The sequence below is a fragment of the Malania oleifera genome, chromosome 10 (genome assembly GCF_029873635.1).
Source record: "Malania oleifera isolate guangnan ecotype guangnan chromosome 10, ASM2987363v1, whole genome shotgun sequence".
Classification (NCBI taxonomy): Eukaryota; Viridiplantae; Streptophyta; class Magnoliopsida; order Santalales; family Ximeniaceae; genus Malania; species Malania oleifera.
In genome coordinates, this window is record NC_080426.1 from 11,783,734 (window position 1) to 11,797,440 (window position 13,707).

The 13,707-nt window shown below is 36.1% G+C and overlaps 1 protein-coding gene across 4 annotated transcripts in view; it reads left to right on the top strand.

Moving 5' to 3' along the window:
* The window catches only part of LOC131167065 (ribulose-1,5 bisphosphate carboxylase/oxygenase large subunit N-methyltransferase, chloroplastic), a 42,729-nt gene that overhangs the window by 13,157 nt on the left and 15,865 nt on the right, over positions 1–13,707 (top strand). Inside the window, exons 8-10 of one of the 4 annotated variants that reach the window (XM_058125833.1) lie at positions 1,238–1,278; positions 3,494–3,574; positions 3,894–3,929. In XM_058125833.1, the coding sequence (XP_057981816.1) occupies positions 1,238–1,278; positions 3,494–3,574; positions 3,894–3,929 (158 nt within the window). Of the gene's footprint in view, positions 1–1,237; positions 1,290–3,493; positions 3,575–3,893; positions 3,930–13,707 lie in introns of all 4 variants that reach the window. The other 3 variants (XM_058125835.1, XM_058125836.1, XM_058125834.1) reach the window with 3 other exon arrangements.

Sequence of the window (13,707 nt, forward strand, 5' to 3'; positions counted from 1 at the left end):
CTTTCTCAATGCTAATTTTATTTTTGATACTTGTTTTCTGTTCTATTCTAATGTGGTGCAGAAATTTATATCTATGTACTTTGTCATAATAGAGTGTTCTGAAATTGGCAGTTTGGAGCACTATTATATAACTGTTCATTTTTAATTAGCAAATATTATTAAAATAAGTGCGGAAGTGGGATTATAAGGCCTCCCAACAGAAATAGAATTACCAGGATAACTATAGACGACAAGGTGATCGACGATGTGGTATCAACAGTTGGACATGGTAGTCTTAAATGTTGGATTGATTAAGGCTGGGTCTCCATGGGTACTTTTGGATTTTGCATCAACATCCATATGTTAAGAGATACGATACAGGTTCAAGGCTGTAGAGGTAGGCATACAGCTTATGCATGTTTGGAAGTTGCAAGTCTCTAATGATGGTATCTACCAAAAATAAATGTTTGAATCTTTCATTGGTCACTGTTGTGTATTGCTGTAGGATCATTTGAAGAAGTTAATTGGCTCGCTGGTCTTCTGCTCCCTTTATAGTATTGAACTAGTGAATACTTCAGATTCCAATATTTGGCAGTTTTTCTTTTTCTTTTGCGCATTGGCATAATTGGAAAAAAGTTGCGTTGGCATAATTGGAAAAAAGTTGGAAATCCATGGCCCATTGCATCTTGGCAGCTTTTACTATGATGCAAGTGTTTTATCTTGGGCTGTGGGAAGTGTATGTTTGAGATGTTATTAAGTAAGTGTTCTGAGATGGTGAGCCTTGATCATTTGATGTGAAACTTGAAATATTACCTTTTTATATTTTCGAATGATGTCTGTGTTGATTTAGATGTCTTAATTCTTAAATTGGGAGATCTGACTTTTCCTTTCTGTTGTAAATCGAAATCTGCCAAATGACGCTAATGCACTACTCTACCTCTGCCCACTCAGTCAGTATTTCTCATTTTCCTGTTCGTTTGGGGCTTTGTTTATTTTTAATTTTTAAAAAAAGTGATAATGTGAGCTGCATGTACTTTTCTAAGCTTGGGCATGCACTCTTCTAGCTGTTTTTTCTTGTCCTAGATTATACTTATTTATTTGATTTATTTTTTTATATTTATATTTTCTTCTTTTATGATACTTATTTTTGAAGTTCTAATTTTTGCTTGTTTGTAAGGTTTTATTTTTAATTTTTAAAAACTCTTCCCTAAGTTATTGCATGTTTCACTAATCAAGACACTTAATATGAATGTTGCAGTTCAATCTCGAGCATGGGGAAGCTCAAAGGGCCTGTCTCTGGTATCATTGTTGTAATAATCTCATTATTATGAGTATATTCCTTTTGAATTGAACGATCAACAATATTTTACCATGTGTACGTAACCTTGCCACACACTGGCAGCACCGGCTTGTTTGATATACTTCCATTCTTCCAATATAAGAAACTTAAGCAAACATAATTAATATAAATGCAGCTTCTTTGTAACTCGATTGACATCTTTTGCATATATTATGTCATTTGTAATGCGTTTTGTTATAAAGGAATATATATTTTAGTAATAAGGTTATGTGCATGGTGGTATTTATGTCCTTTATATTTTTTATTATTAACATAAGGAGGGCTGGTCTGGAGATTTATGATTCTCCTATGTGTGCCTGGCACTTTTATCTCTCTCTCTCTTCTTTAAGATTTTCAGGTCACAATGTGGTACGGGAGCAAGTTTTGATTCTCTGGAAAATTTAACTGTTTTGAGCACTGTTCATCGTCACTGTTCACACACTGTGCACTTCTACTGCTCACCAGCCATTGTTCCTCCCTACTGCTCATAGCCACTGATTCGTTGCCATTGTTCATTGCTGTTTTGTTAATTTATTTTCATTAACAGTGGGTTCATTGGTACTGTTGATCTGAATAGCCATTGACAAAAATTTCCCCTGTTTTTCTGTTATCTTCTCACTTGACTCTTAATTCTGATGCTCCCTCTTGCTTAAGAGTTGTTTTAGGCCATTTGTTTTCTCGGTTGGGCTGTGTGCATCCACTAGCGGATGCAATGTGTGCTCAACTGCTCATAAAGTGTTGCCAATGTGAAAGCAGTCACATCCGGATAGTAGTAAGTAGTAACCGCTGTTTCTGGTTGATGCATCTTTGGGTTGGTCGTGATGTGTTTTGTTGTGTGAAATTCTGGAACAGTTTATTACTAACTGTGCCTTTTATCTGTCATTGGTGAGGTTTTGATGGGTGTTTGACTTCCCTGGTTCCTATTTGTGCCTGCATCTACATTCAGTTGATGTCAGGCTGTGTTTTGTGAGAGCTTCAGGGCTAAACTTTGAAACGATCCTGCTGTTTGTGTGATTCTGTCTGCTGGGTGGTCTTCTGGTGTTCTAGCATAATTTTCTCCCTCCTTTGCCAGCATACTCAGGCTATAGTTGTTGCTGTATTGTGGTGCTGTGTTCTGTTGTCGTTGTGGTTGCTTGTTGAAGCCTTACTGCACCAGTGCACCTCCAAAGGGCTGGTCTGTGCGACTGTGCACTGTAACTAATATGTTCAGTGCTGTTTCTGATCTACTGTGAGCTGATCTGCTGTGTTGGGGGTTGTTCTGATGGCCTCCACAAAGAAAGCTTTGTGGTTACTGTTAATGTGCAAACAACTGCCATCAAATTGGCTGGATCCCTCCAATTATTTGTTTTGGTTTCAAGCAGTTTGAGTGCATATTGATGCAAAACGGAAGTCCGAGTGTCTGTGGCATTCTCTGCCATCTCTAGATTATTACAAGGATTATGAAGATTGGATGATGGAAAATGACACGCTGCCTGTGCGGTCATGGAATAGCTTGAAGCCATGAACTGCTGTGGGGTTTATTTTTCATAGAACTGCTAAAGCAGTATGGGATGATAAAATATCAAATCTTCCCACATGAGAAAATTTTCAAATTTGACCAAGAGGGTAGGTGTGTTAGTGAGTATCATAGCACTCTTAAGAGTATGCGGTAGGAACTCAATATCTACAAACCGGTTAATTTCAACATCGAGATGAGTAAGGCAATTAATAGATTTTTCAGATGGGAAGTTTTTTGTTTGAGTTGAATCTTGAGCTTCAATATATTTATGATCAGATTTGTGCTAGTGAATACCAATGAAGCAGATGATGCTAGACTTCAGCGAATCACCAAAGATGGCTCTTAGTATGAGGATATTTATGTCTTTCATATCTTTTCATTATTATATGGATTAAGGAGGGATGGCATGTAGATGTACGTTTATCCTAGGTCCAACTGTCATTCTCTCAAATCTGGTTCACAACACATTGCTCAATGTGTTTAGAGTGCTTTAAATGTATATGCTTATGCTACAATCTCCTGTATTGTAGAGGAGCATTTTCTACAGGCATTTATTTATTTATTTATCATGCAAAAATCCTAGTTCACCATCATTTATTATACTGGAGTTATTTATATAATGCTTTGCTGGCATTGTTTGATATTGATATTCCTATAACAATCTAAGAAATCTGTAGATTCCGTTTGCAGATTTCTTAAATCATGATGGGGTTTCAGAAGCAGTTGTACTAAGTGACGAAGATAAACAACTCTCAGAGGTTTTGCCTTCCCCCCAACCCCAAATTTGTTGTACTGGCATCAAAATCATTTACTCAAACTTCATATTTTACTGCTTTTGTAGGTTTGCTTTTCTATATTTTCTTCCTCTTATTTCTTCCGAGAACTAGAAATTATTCCACTTGCCTTTTGAATCTTATTACCATTGCATATCAATGCTCCACGTGTTTTATTGCTGCAGTATTTCCAGGATCAGCTTTGCATAATTTGAGAAGAATAATTTCTTATGCGTGTTTTCTCATAGGGTGATGTGCAATAAATTTCTCCTCTAGTTCTAATTCTTTAAATTCATTTGTGTAGGTTATTGCTGATCGTAACTATTGTCATGGTGAACAGGTCTGATGCGACTTCCATATACGATTGTAATAACTGTTATTTCTATCAAGGAATTAATTTTTCTGTTTTGTGCCTGTATTCTTGAGCTGTACGTTTGATTATTTGTATTTTTGTCATAAAGAACACAAAATTAATGCTATTACGGGGTGTGATTTTATGCAGCTGTCGCATTATATCTATATATATATATATATATATATATATATGTAATTTTCATTTTGGTCGATCCAATCATTTATTTCCTGTGATAGAGCCTGTCATCTTGGGCTTTTAACCTTTTTCAGTTGGGGTTTTATTCATATCGAGTGTGCTGCCTATGTTCTCCAAATAGAGAAAATATTTTGCTGTACAAATTTATGTCATTATATTCTAGTATTCTAAGACATATATTAATTCTTGTCTTCAAAGTATACATGGGGTAGTGTATTGTGTACATACAGTGAACTTCTTTTTCTTTTCGTGTGTTTAGAAAGAAGCAGTTGTCTTGGGCAGTTCTAAAATTCATGACTGTTTGCGACTGTTTTGGTTACACCACATATAACTAATATGTTTCTGCAATTTTTAGATTGGATGAATGATATTGTGCTATCTGAAATTTTCTATTTAGTGATATTTTATTTATTTATCCATAATTCATTTTCCTTAATTTTTGTGAGTTTAGGGTTTAGTTACTCCATTTCATGTAGTTCCTTTTATTTGCCTTGTATAGTGTCCTTTTATGTAACTAGTTATTCTACTTCCTTTCATTTGCCATTTCCTCAATTTTTGTCAATTCCTTTTTCTTGTCTTTGGAGGTTGATTGCCATGAAGTTATCAGTTTTCTTTCATTCGTAAGCATTTAGAGTTGACAGATAAGCAAATTATTGAGGTTCAACAGTGATTGTTGACAATATCGGAACAAAACAACTGACAGAGACTAATAGCGCCTTTGCAGATCTTCAAGTCTTAATCACCAGATTTGATCTCAAATTTGTCAGGCGCAATTGTGGTCCATGACTGTTGAAGGGCCATCTAACTGCAAATGGAAGGAAGGTCTCGATTTGTGAACTGAGTTGAGGAGTTCGAGCCAACCTAGAACTACTTGTCTTGAATTTCCTCATTTCAACGATGAAGGTCCAAATGAGTGTGTTTATAGGATTGAGCAATTTTTTAAATTAAATTGAAATTTGGACCATAGAATGTTTCACTGACTTTCTTCCACCTGGATGGTGAGCCCCTGCAATGATGTAGTGGCTGGAGAAAACATGAGGAATGGTTACATGGTAGAATTTGTGGAAGCACTCTCTTATTCATTTTGCCCCCAGCACATATGAGCACTTCACTGGGAAATTCACTTAGCTATGTTAGACCTCCAATGACTATCAGTTCTGATTTGAACAACTCACAAATTGGACCATACATTTGTCTGGGAATTTTTTGTTAGCTGTTTTTTTTTTTTTTTTTTTCTGAGAAAAACATAAGGATGAGGTAAAGCATACTTGTGATGGGAAATTGGTCCCAGGCATTGTTGCATGTTGCAAAAATTATTCTTTGATCAAAGATGAATGGCGTGATGATGAGCAAGAAAAAGAAGTTAATGAGATGGAAGATGCAGCATAGTGTTTAGATGGTGCAACACCTGAGACTTCTATGCATGCCATCTTTCAAATTTGTCTCTCCAGACCATGCATTTTTTTGTTTAGCTGAAGAAATGAATATGGACTGTTCTTGATTCTGTTAGTATGTCATATTCATAAATTTTTTCTTACCTTGGCTAAATAACTTAAATATAAGTGGGCTAGAGACAAATATATTAGAGGTTAGGATGGTCAATGGGATGCATTATTCATATAGGAGTCTGTTTCGATATGGTGTTAGGTTTGGTCCTGTTACATGGAATTTTCCTAAATTCTTCTTGCAATTTAAAGTATTTAGAAAGAGATTTTAAGTACATGAGCGATAGATCCTCCTATTGAAATAGATAATAGCCATGCCATAGAGAATTAGATGTCAGACAGTCAGAGGGAGGTGCAGCAATGCTAATGACTATATATTTAGTGGGAGGAGTCGAACTGAGTAGAGTTGCTAGCTGATTGAAGAAGTCATCGACTTCTTATTTGGATATTTTTTCTACTCTCAAGTCTCAACAGGTTTTCTCCTAAACGTTCATGTGACTACTGCATTCCTTTATTTCGCAAGAGGCACTCCCCAAATATCCATCCTTCCTGGTATCCCTACATTCAGAAGTTAGGGATTAACAATCTCATGTAATGTTGGAAAATGATATTATCCTTTGCAATCGTCCCTATTCATCACATGTTCTTTCAGTGTAGAAAAGAGATGGTCATGGCGAATGTGTACAGATTATCAGGCTCAGCAAAATGACAATGAAGGATAAATTTTCGATTGCCACTTTTGATGAGTTGCTGGATGAACTATGCCTGCTTATTTTTCTAATTGGATCTCTGGTTTGAGCCCCCAAAAATGATATTCCAAAAGCTGCTTTTTGCACATTTTTTGCTGCGCTTTTTATTTTAATGTTTTTGATCTTTCTTGGGAGAACCATTTATCTCATTTGGTGGCAAATTTTAAAATTTTAAGAGGAACATAAATTGTTTATTTTAACTTTCAAAATGGTGGTTTTGGTAAAACACATGGAATATTTGGGCACATAATATTGTGGGATAGTGTGGCCATAGACCTGCAAAAGGTGTCTAGCATCCAAATATCCTTGGGCGTTGACAGCATTCTTGGAGTTGAATGGACATAGACGAACTTTCTGAATAATTATGGGGAGATTGTGACTCTCCCTGCTTTGCTGAAAAATTTTAAAAAAACTCTTTCTAGTTGAATGACAAAGCAGAAGCTGCCTTTAATGTTCTTAAAAATTCCATGGCAACAACGCCAGTTTTGGCTCTACTAAAGTTTTCTAAACCATTTGAGATAGAGAGTGATGTGCAGGCATTGACTCTGGAGCGGTGTTAATGCAGGGGGAATCAACCATTGGCTTATACTAGCAAAGCCTTGTTCTAAGAGTACTAGGGACTTTTGGCTTGTAAGGAAAAGGGGATTGCAGTCCTACATGCAATGAGAAAAATGGTAAAATTACTTAATTGACTTGTAATTTGTACTCTATGTTCAACATCATAGCCTAAATTATTTGAAGGAGCTGCATATTTCAAGTATCAACTAAAGTTCTGCAAGGTCTGCCAAAATTATGAGCTTTGATTATGAAATTTGATGTGTGGTGCTGACAAAGCAGCAGCAGTGATGCGTTGTCTTCACTATGGAGGGCCGGTTACTGGCTATCTCATGCCTTGTGCCTAGATGGGCAGGTGAGCTGAAGAGAGAAACAGAAGCATATGAAGTATTTTAAGAATTTGTCCTTGCCATCAGGGACAAAGTGGGGCATATGCCCATTCTTATATTGACAGATTGTAGTGGGATAATATTTAAAAAGTATGGTGGCATCTGGAAAAAAACTTTTTGAGCGGTGACAGTTGGTTCTTCAATTGTTGCATGATTCCCCTATGAGTACTTCGGGATTCAACAAAACTTACAAGAGTTTAAGGAAATTTCTGTTAGAGGGGGATAAAAAAGGATGTCAAGCAATATGTGGATGCTCGTGATGCTTTCTAGAGAAATAAAATTGTAAAAATGTGACTTTGCTTGGTTTGCTACAACCTTTATTGGTACCACCAGTTATTTCGACAGACATATCTGTAGATTTTATTGAAGGTTTGCCACCACCTCATGGGAATACTGTAATGGGGATGGTGGTAGATTGACTTTTTAAGTATGTATATTTCATTCTGGTTGCTCATAGTTATATCGTTGTTGAAATTGCTCAGTTATAGGTTAAGTTGCATGGTGTGCCGACCTCGACTGTCAGTGATAAAATAAGATTTTCATTGATGCTTTCTGAACAGCATTGTGTAGCCTGCATGGTATGAAGTTATCAGACTTATGCATGAGTTCTTTGTACCACGAGCACATGGAAAGAGTAAAGACAGAAATGGTTGACAGGTGTCTAGAGACCTATCTCAAGTGTTTCACCGGTCATCAACCCAAAAGATGGGCAAGTCTCTTTCATGTGATTAGTTGTGGTATAATACTAGTTTTCATAGTTCTACCAACATGAATCCCTATGAAGCAGCTTATGATCAGCCTCCTCTGATAGTGCTCTTTCATATTCGGGGGTCAACTTCAATGTGGTTGCAGACTGCAGAGAGTTGCAGAACTGTGATTGTTTTCAGTTAGCATAAAGATAACTTAAATGCAGCACAAATGTCAGGGGAAGAAACAAGTAGACAAGCATGGCAGTGAATGATCCTTCGAAGTTGACGACTGAGCTTATCTGTTTTTGCAGCTTTGGAGCCAAGTTACAGTGGGTAATTGCAGTAACTTGAAACTATCTTCTAAATTTATGATCCCTATTAGATTCTGGAGAAATTTTTCCCAGTTGCTTATAAGCTGCATGCCTGGATATGCTAGCTGGATCAAAGGTGCATTCTGCTTTTCATATTTCAAACTCGAAAAGAGGATTGGACCCAAGATAGTTGGCTCTGCCAACATGCCTTATTTTTCACTTGGATGGTGAACTTCATTGAGCCTGGTGCTACTCCCGTTTGAAAAATGGTCAGGAAGCATAACCATGATATAATAGAAGTGCTACTGGAATTGTTACATGCTGCTCTGGAGTCCTGAAGATGCTACTTGGAACTCTGCATGGCTAATAGAAGCTGTTAAGGCTTGATATACATTGTTGGTCCACAATCTAACAGCTTAAGTTTGTGGGTAAAGTGGTTGCTTAACAGAAAAAAATTCCCTAATTTTCAACCTTGGGGAGTATGGACAATGTGTATTTCAAAGGAGAGTGGAATGATACTATTCTATTGAAAATGTTCCTATTCAGTGATATTTTTCTATTTACCTTGTTTTCCTTAACTTTTGTGGAATCTGTAGGTAGAAAATATAGTAAAATTTAAAGATAAAATGATAAAAAGGGTGACTGGACAACAGAGGATAAGGTGGACACAAACACTGTGGAGTAGGATGGTTAGCTTTACTAAAAAGATAACAAAAAAGATTTAAGGTGAATCTAAAGGAAGATTTGCGACTAGTAATAAAAGTTGGTGGTGGGATCAAGATATCTAAAAAAACCATAAATATGGAAAGAATTTGATATAAAGTATGGCAAAGTTGTATAACCTTTGAATACTTTAAAACGTACAAAGATGCAAGAAAAGATGCAAAAATGACCAGCAGTGAAGCACTGAAGCTAAAGTAGAGCTTATGATAATTTGTATACTAGACTACATACAAAGGAAGGGGAAATAGATGTGTATACTTGTAAGAGCTAGAGAAAGAAAGTGCAAGGATTTAGATAGTGTCAAAATCTATAATGAGTGAGGATGAGAATGTCATGCTTAAAGAAGAAGACATAAAAAAGAGATGGCGAGGCTACTTTAATTAATTGTTTAGTGGCCAAGTTGAAAGCTTAAACTTATTAGTGATAGATGAGGAAAAGGCAAAAAATTTGAGATTTATTTGCAATGTTAAAGTCATTGAAGTTAAGATGGCTTTAAAAAAAATGAAAAATGGGAAATCTATTGGATTGATAACATCCAATTGAAGTGTGGAAATGTCTAGGGGATAATGGAAGTATATGGTTAACTAATTTATTCAACACAATTATAAAAATCAAGAAATGCCAGACAAATGGAGGAAAAGCACACACTAATACTTATATACAAAAACATGCTTGTAAGCTTGAGAGAATCACGAGATATTTTTTTGTGGTCTGGCATGGAGAGTTGTAGGTAGGGCTGCAAACGAACCAAGCCACTCATGAGCGGCTTGGGAGCTCAGCTTGGTAAGGGCTCGTTCAGGCTTGTTTATTATCTACATGAGTGAGTCCCAAGCCCAATTTTTAGGCTTGTGAACGAGCTGAGTGTGAGCACAGCCGGGCTTGGCTCCTTTCGGCTCATGAGCGGCTTAATAATTGGCTCAAATGGGCTTGTTTATTGGACTTGTTAAGGAGTTTGGAAATGAGCTCGTTAATAGGCTTGTTAAGTTGGCCAAATCCCAAGAGTTCAATACTAGCTCAATCACCCAAGGAGTAAGACACAAATTTTAACTCAAACAAAATAAGTGGATGAAACTATTGCTATTAGGTCGTTTATAAAATTTCAACAGGAGCCCGAGCTCGAGCCCAAGCCCGAGCCTGAGCCCGATCTCAAGCCTAAGCCAATATTTTTAATCTCGAGCCAAGCTCGAGCCCAACTTTCTGAGCTCGAACCGAGCCCAAGCCTGATCCAGAGTCAAGTTCTGACTCTACCAAGCTGAGCCTGAGCATGCTGGAGCTTAGCTCGGCTTAGCTCATTTGCAGCCCTAGTTGTAGGGACCATTTAGTGAGTTGGGTGGAGGTTTGTAGGTCTAAAAAGGAGGGCGGTCGGGTCTTTGTAGCTTGGTGTCTAAAAACACCACTCTTTTAGCTAATGGTTGTGGCATTTCCCCTTATAAGAAAATTCCTTGTAGCATGGAGTTATACGTAGTAAGTTTAGGTGGGATAAGAAAATTCCTTGTAGTATGGATTTATACGTAGTAAGTTTAGCTGGGACACCAATGCTACTTTGAGATGTTCTTTGGGGAGTCCGTGGAGGTTTATTTTCCCATATTTACTCTATTTTCACCCCTCACGCTAAATTTGTATAGGGAAGGGTTCTTGGATTCGTCTTTGGAAAGACCTATGGCTTGGGAATGTTTCTTTTTCCACTTCTTTTCCTCCTCTTTTAGACACTGCTCTGAGCTGAATTGAGTTATTTTATTATTATTATTATTATTATTATTATTATTATTTCTTGTAGACAGTTTGAGTAGCTTTCCGGTCTCTTGGAATCTTCATTTAAGGAGAACTATAAAGTATAAACGATAGGGAGATGGTGGAGTTGTCTTCCTTGTCCGTATTGAACAATTGCAACTTATCTTTGGGAAGTGATGTTCGTTCTTGGTGTCCGGATCAATTGAGTGTTTTCTTGTAAATTATTCTATGAATTTTTAACCTATTCAAACTCTCCTTTTCCTTTTTATCCTGTTATTTGGAAGGTTAAAGTTTCTCCAAAAATAAAAGCGTTTATGTAGTTGGTTGTGCTTAACAAAATTATTATCAATAACTTGCTGCAGATTAGGATACCTTTGAAGGTTTTCTCTTCAGATGTTTGTGTGATCTGTTATAGGAATTCTGAAACAGCCTCCCATCTCTTTTTGCATTGTGACTTTGCTTGGAGGATTTGGAATAAACAATTTGGTATTATGGAAAAGAGTTGGGTTTGCCCATGTTCAGTGGAAGACTTGTTAGTCATCTCTTTTGCTGGCTTTGGAAGAAGGAAGGGTAGGGCAACCTTGTGGAAGTGTAGCAAATATGCAGTGTTATGGGGTTTATGGTTGGAATATAATGCGCGAATTTTTTGTGGGAAGAAGTTGAATTTGTCATTGGTGTGGGAAAAGATTCAGTTTTTGACCTCTTTATACTTCAGCTTGGAATTTTTGAGGAAGCTAGTTTTCAGGATTTAAATAGGGATTGGAGGAACTGGTTGGCTTGATTTTTGTTGTTCAAGGTTTTTTTCTTCTGGTCTGAGCTAGATTTTTTTGGGAAATTTCTTATTCTCCCCCCTTTTAAATTCTTTCCCTATTAATGAAATTTCCTTTGCTGTAAAAAAGCCTATATACATAAACAAAGGTGATATTCAAAATTATAATGACGATCGTGGAATTAGACTAGTGAGCTAAACAATGATATTGTGGGAAAGGATAATTGAACAAAGAATAAAGTTAGAAACGAGGGTGTTAGAGAATCAATTTGGTTTTATGCCTAAGAGTCTATTTTGTAAGAAGATTAAGGAAAAGAAGAGGGACTTGCATATGGTTTTTATTGACCTAGAGAAAGCCTATGCTAGGCTACTTAGGGAAGTTCTTTGATGGGTTTTAGAAAAGAAGGGACTATGCAGTAGGTATACTAATGTCATTAGGGATATATATGATAGAGTAATGACTAGCGATAGGACTGCAAGAATTTCCAATCACAATAATTTTACATCAAGGATCTACTTTGAGCCCTTACTTTTTTGCATTAGTGATTGATGAATTCACTAGGAGTATCCAAAGTGAGATCCCATGGTGTATGTTGTTTGTAGATGATATTATTTTGATCGATGAAAATAGAAGTGTAGTGGAATCTAAGTTAGAATTATGGAGAGAAGCTTTAGAGTTTGGGGCTTCTAGGTTAAGTAGAAATAAGATGGAATATATGAGATTTAATTTCAGCCATGGTAGGAGGAATATTGGAGAAAATATTAAATTTGATGGGTGAGAAATTAATATCATTATTAGATTTTGAATCTTGGTTCTATCATGCAAGCTGGAGGAGAAATCGGAGAGGATGTAATACTAGAATTAAAGCAGGTTGGTAAAATTGAGGAGTGCTTTAGGTGTGCTATGTGATCACAGAATACCCCTAAAATTAAAAGGAAAGTTCTATAGAACGATTATAAGACTAGAAATATTATATGGATCAGAGTGTTGGGCAAATAAGAAATACCATATTCAAAAAGTAAAAGTTGCTGAAATGTGAATCCTAAGGTGGATGAGTGGTATAACATTAAATGATAAATTGATAACAAACTTATTCATAACAAGTTAGGCATCACATTGATAGAACATTAGATGAGAGTGGGGTGGCTTAAATGGTTTGGACATCTAAAATGCTGGCCAAGTAGTGCATCTATGAGGAGGAGAGAGCTTGTTACTATTACTAGTAATATATAAGGGGTAGGGATAAACCTAAAATAATGTAGAATGAGATAGTAAGGAAGGATTTAATAGCTCTTAAACTGTCTGAAGATAATGTTTTCGATCATGTGTATTGGCGGAAAATGATTCATGTAGCAGACTCACCTAGTGGAACTTAAGGCTTGTTGTTGTCTGTTTGTTTCTTTGTTTCCTTAACTTTTGCCATTCCTTTAATTTAGGAATAAGTTCCTCTATTTTATATGGCTTCCATTTATTTACCTTATGAGACTAATTTAAGGGATATAGATGCCCGCATGGCAATTCATTGAGAAATAGACACAAAGACCTTGATCTCCACAAACAGATTTGTTTTCTTTTATTAGATGCAGTGGTACTGTATCAATATATATGTGTGAGTATTGAATTATGTTTTGCATTTAAAATAATGCTTATGGGGAGTTTCTTGAGTTTTGAAAAATTCCAATAATTATGTTCTCATTAGTGTTTATGCTCCTGAACTAGGTGTAGTAGAAAATCTTAAGAGACAATTTTGGGAAGATATATAATACAAGGCATATCAAGGGTTGAGAAAATATTCATAGGAGCAGATCTGAATGGAAAAATTGGAAGGGATAATAATGGTTATGAGAGGATACATGGAGGATATGGATATGAAGACAAAAATGAGCCTGGGGTGATGATCTTAGACTTGATATGTCATAAGATTTTATTACGATGAATACTTGCTTTAAGAAGAGAGAACACTTAATAACCTTCAAAAGTAGATGAAATAAAAGTCAAATAAATTTTTTCTTAACTAAGAGGGTAGATCGCTTATCATGTAAGGATTTTAAAGTTATCCTTGATGAAAGTTTGACCACACAACATAGAGTTTTAGTGTTGGATATATGTATTAAAAGATGGAAGAGAATTGATAAAATAAACTAGTGTAAGAGAACTAGGTGGTAGAACCTAAAGAGAGAAAATATAATAAAATTTAAAGATAAAA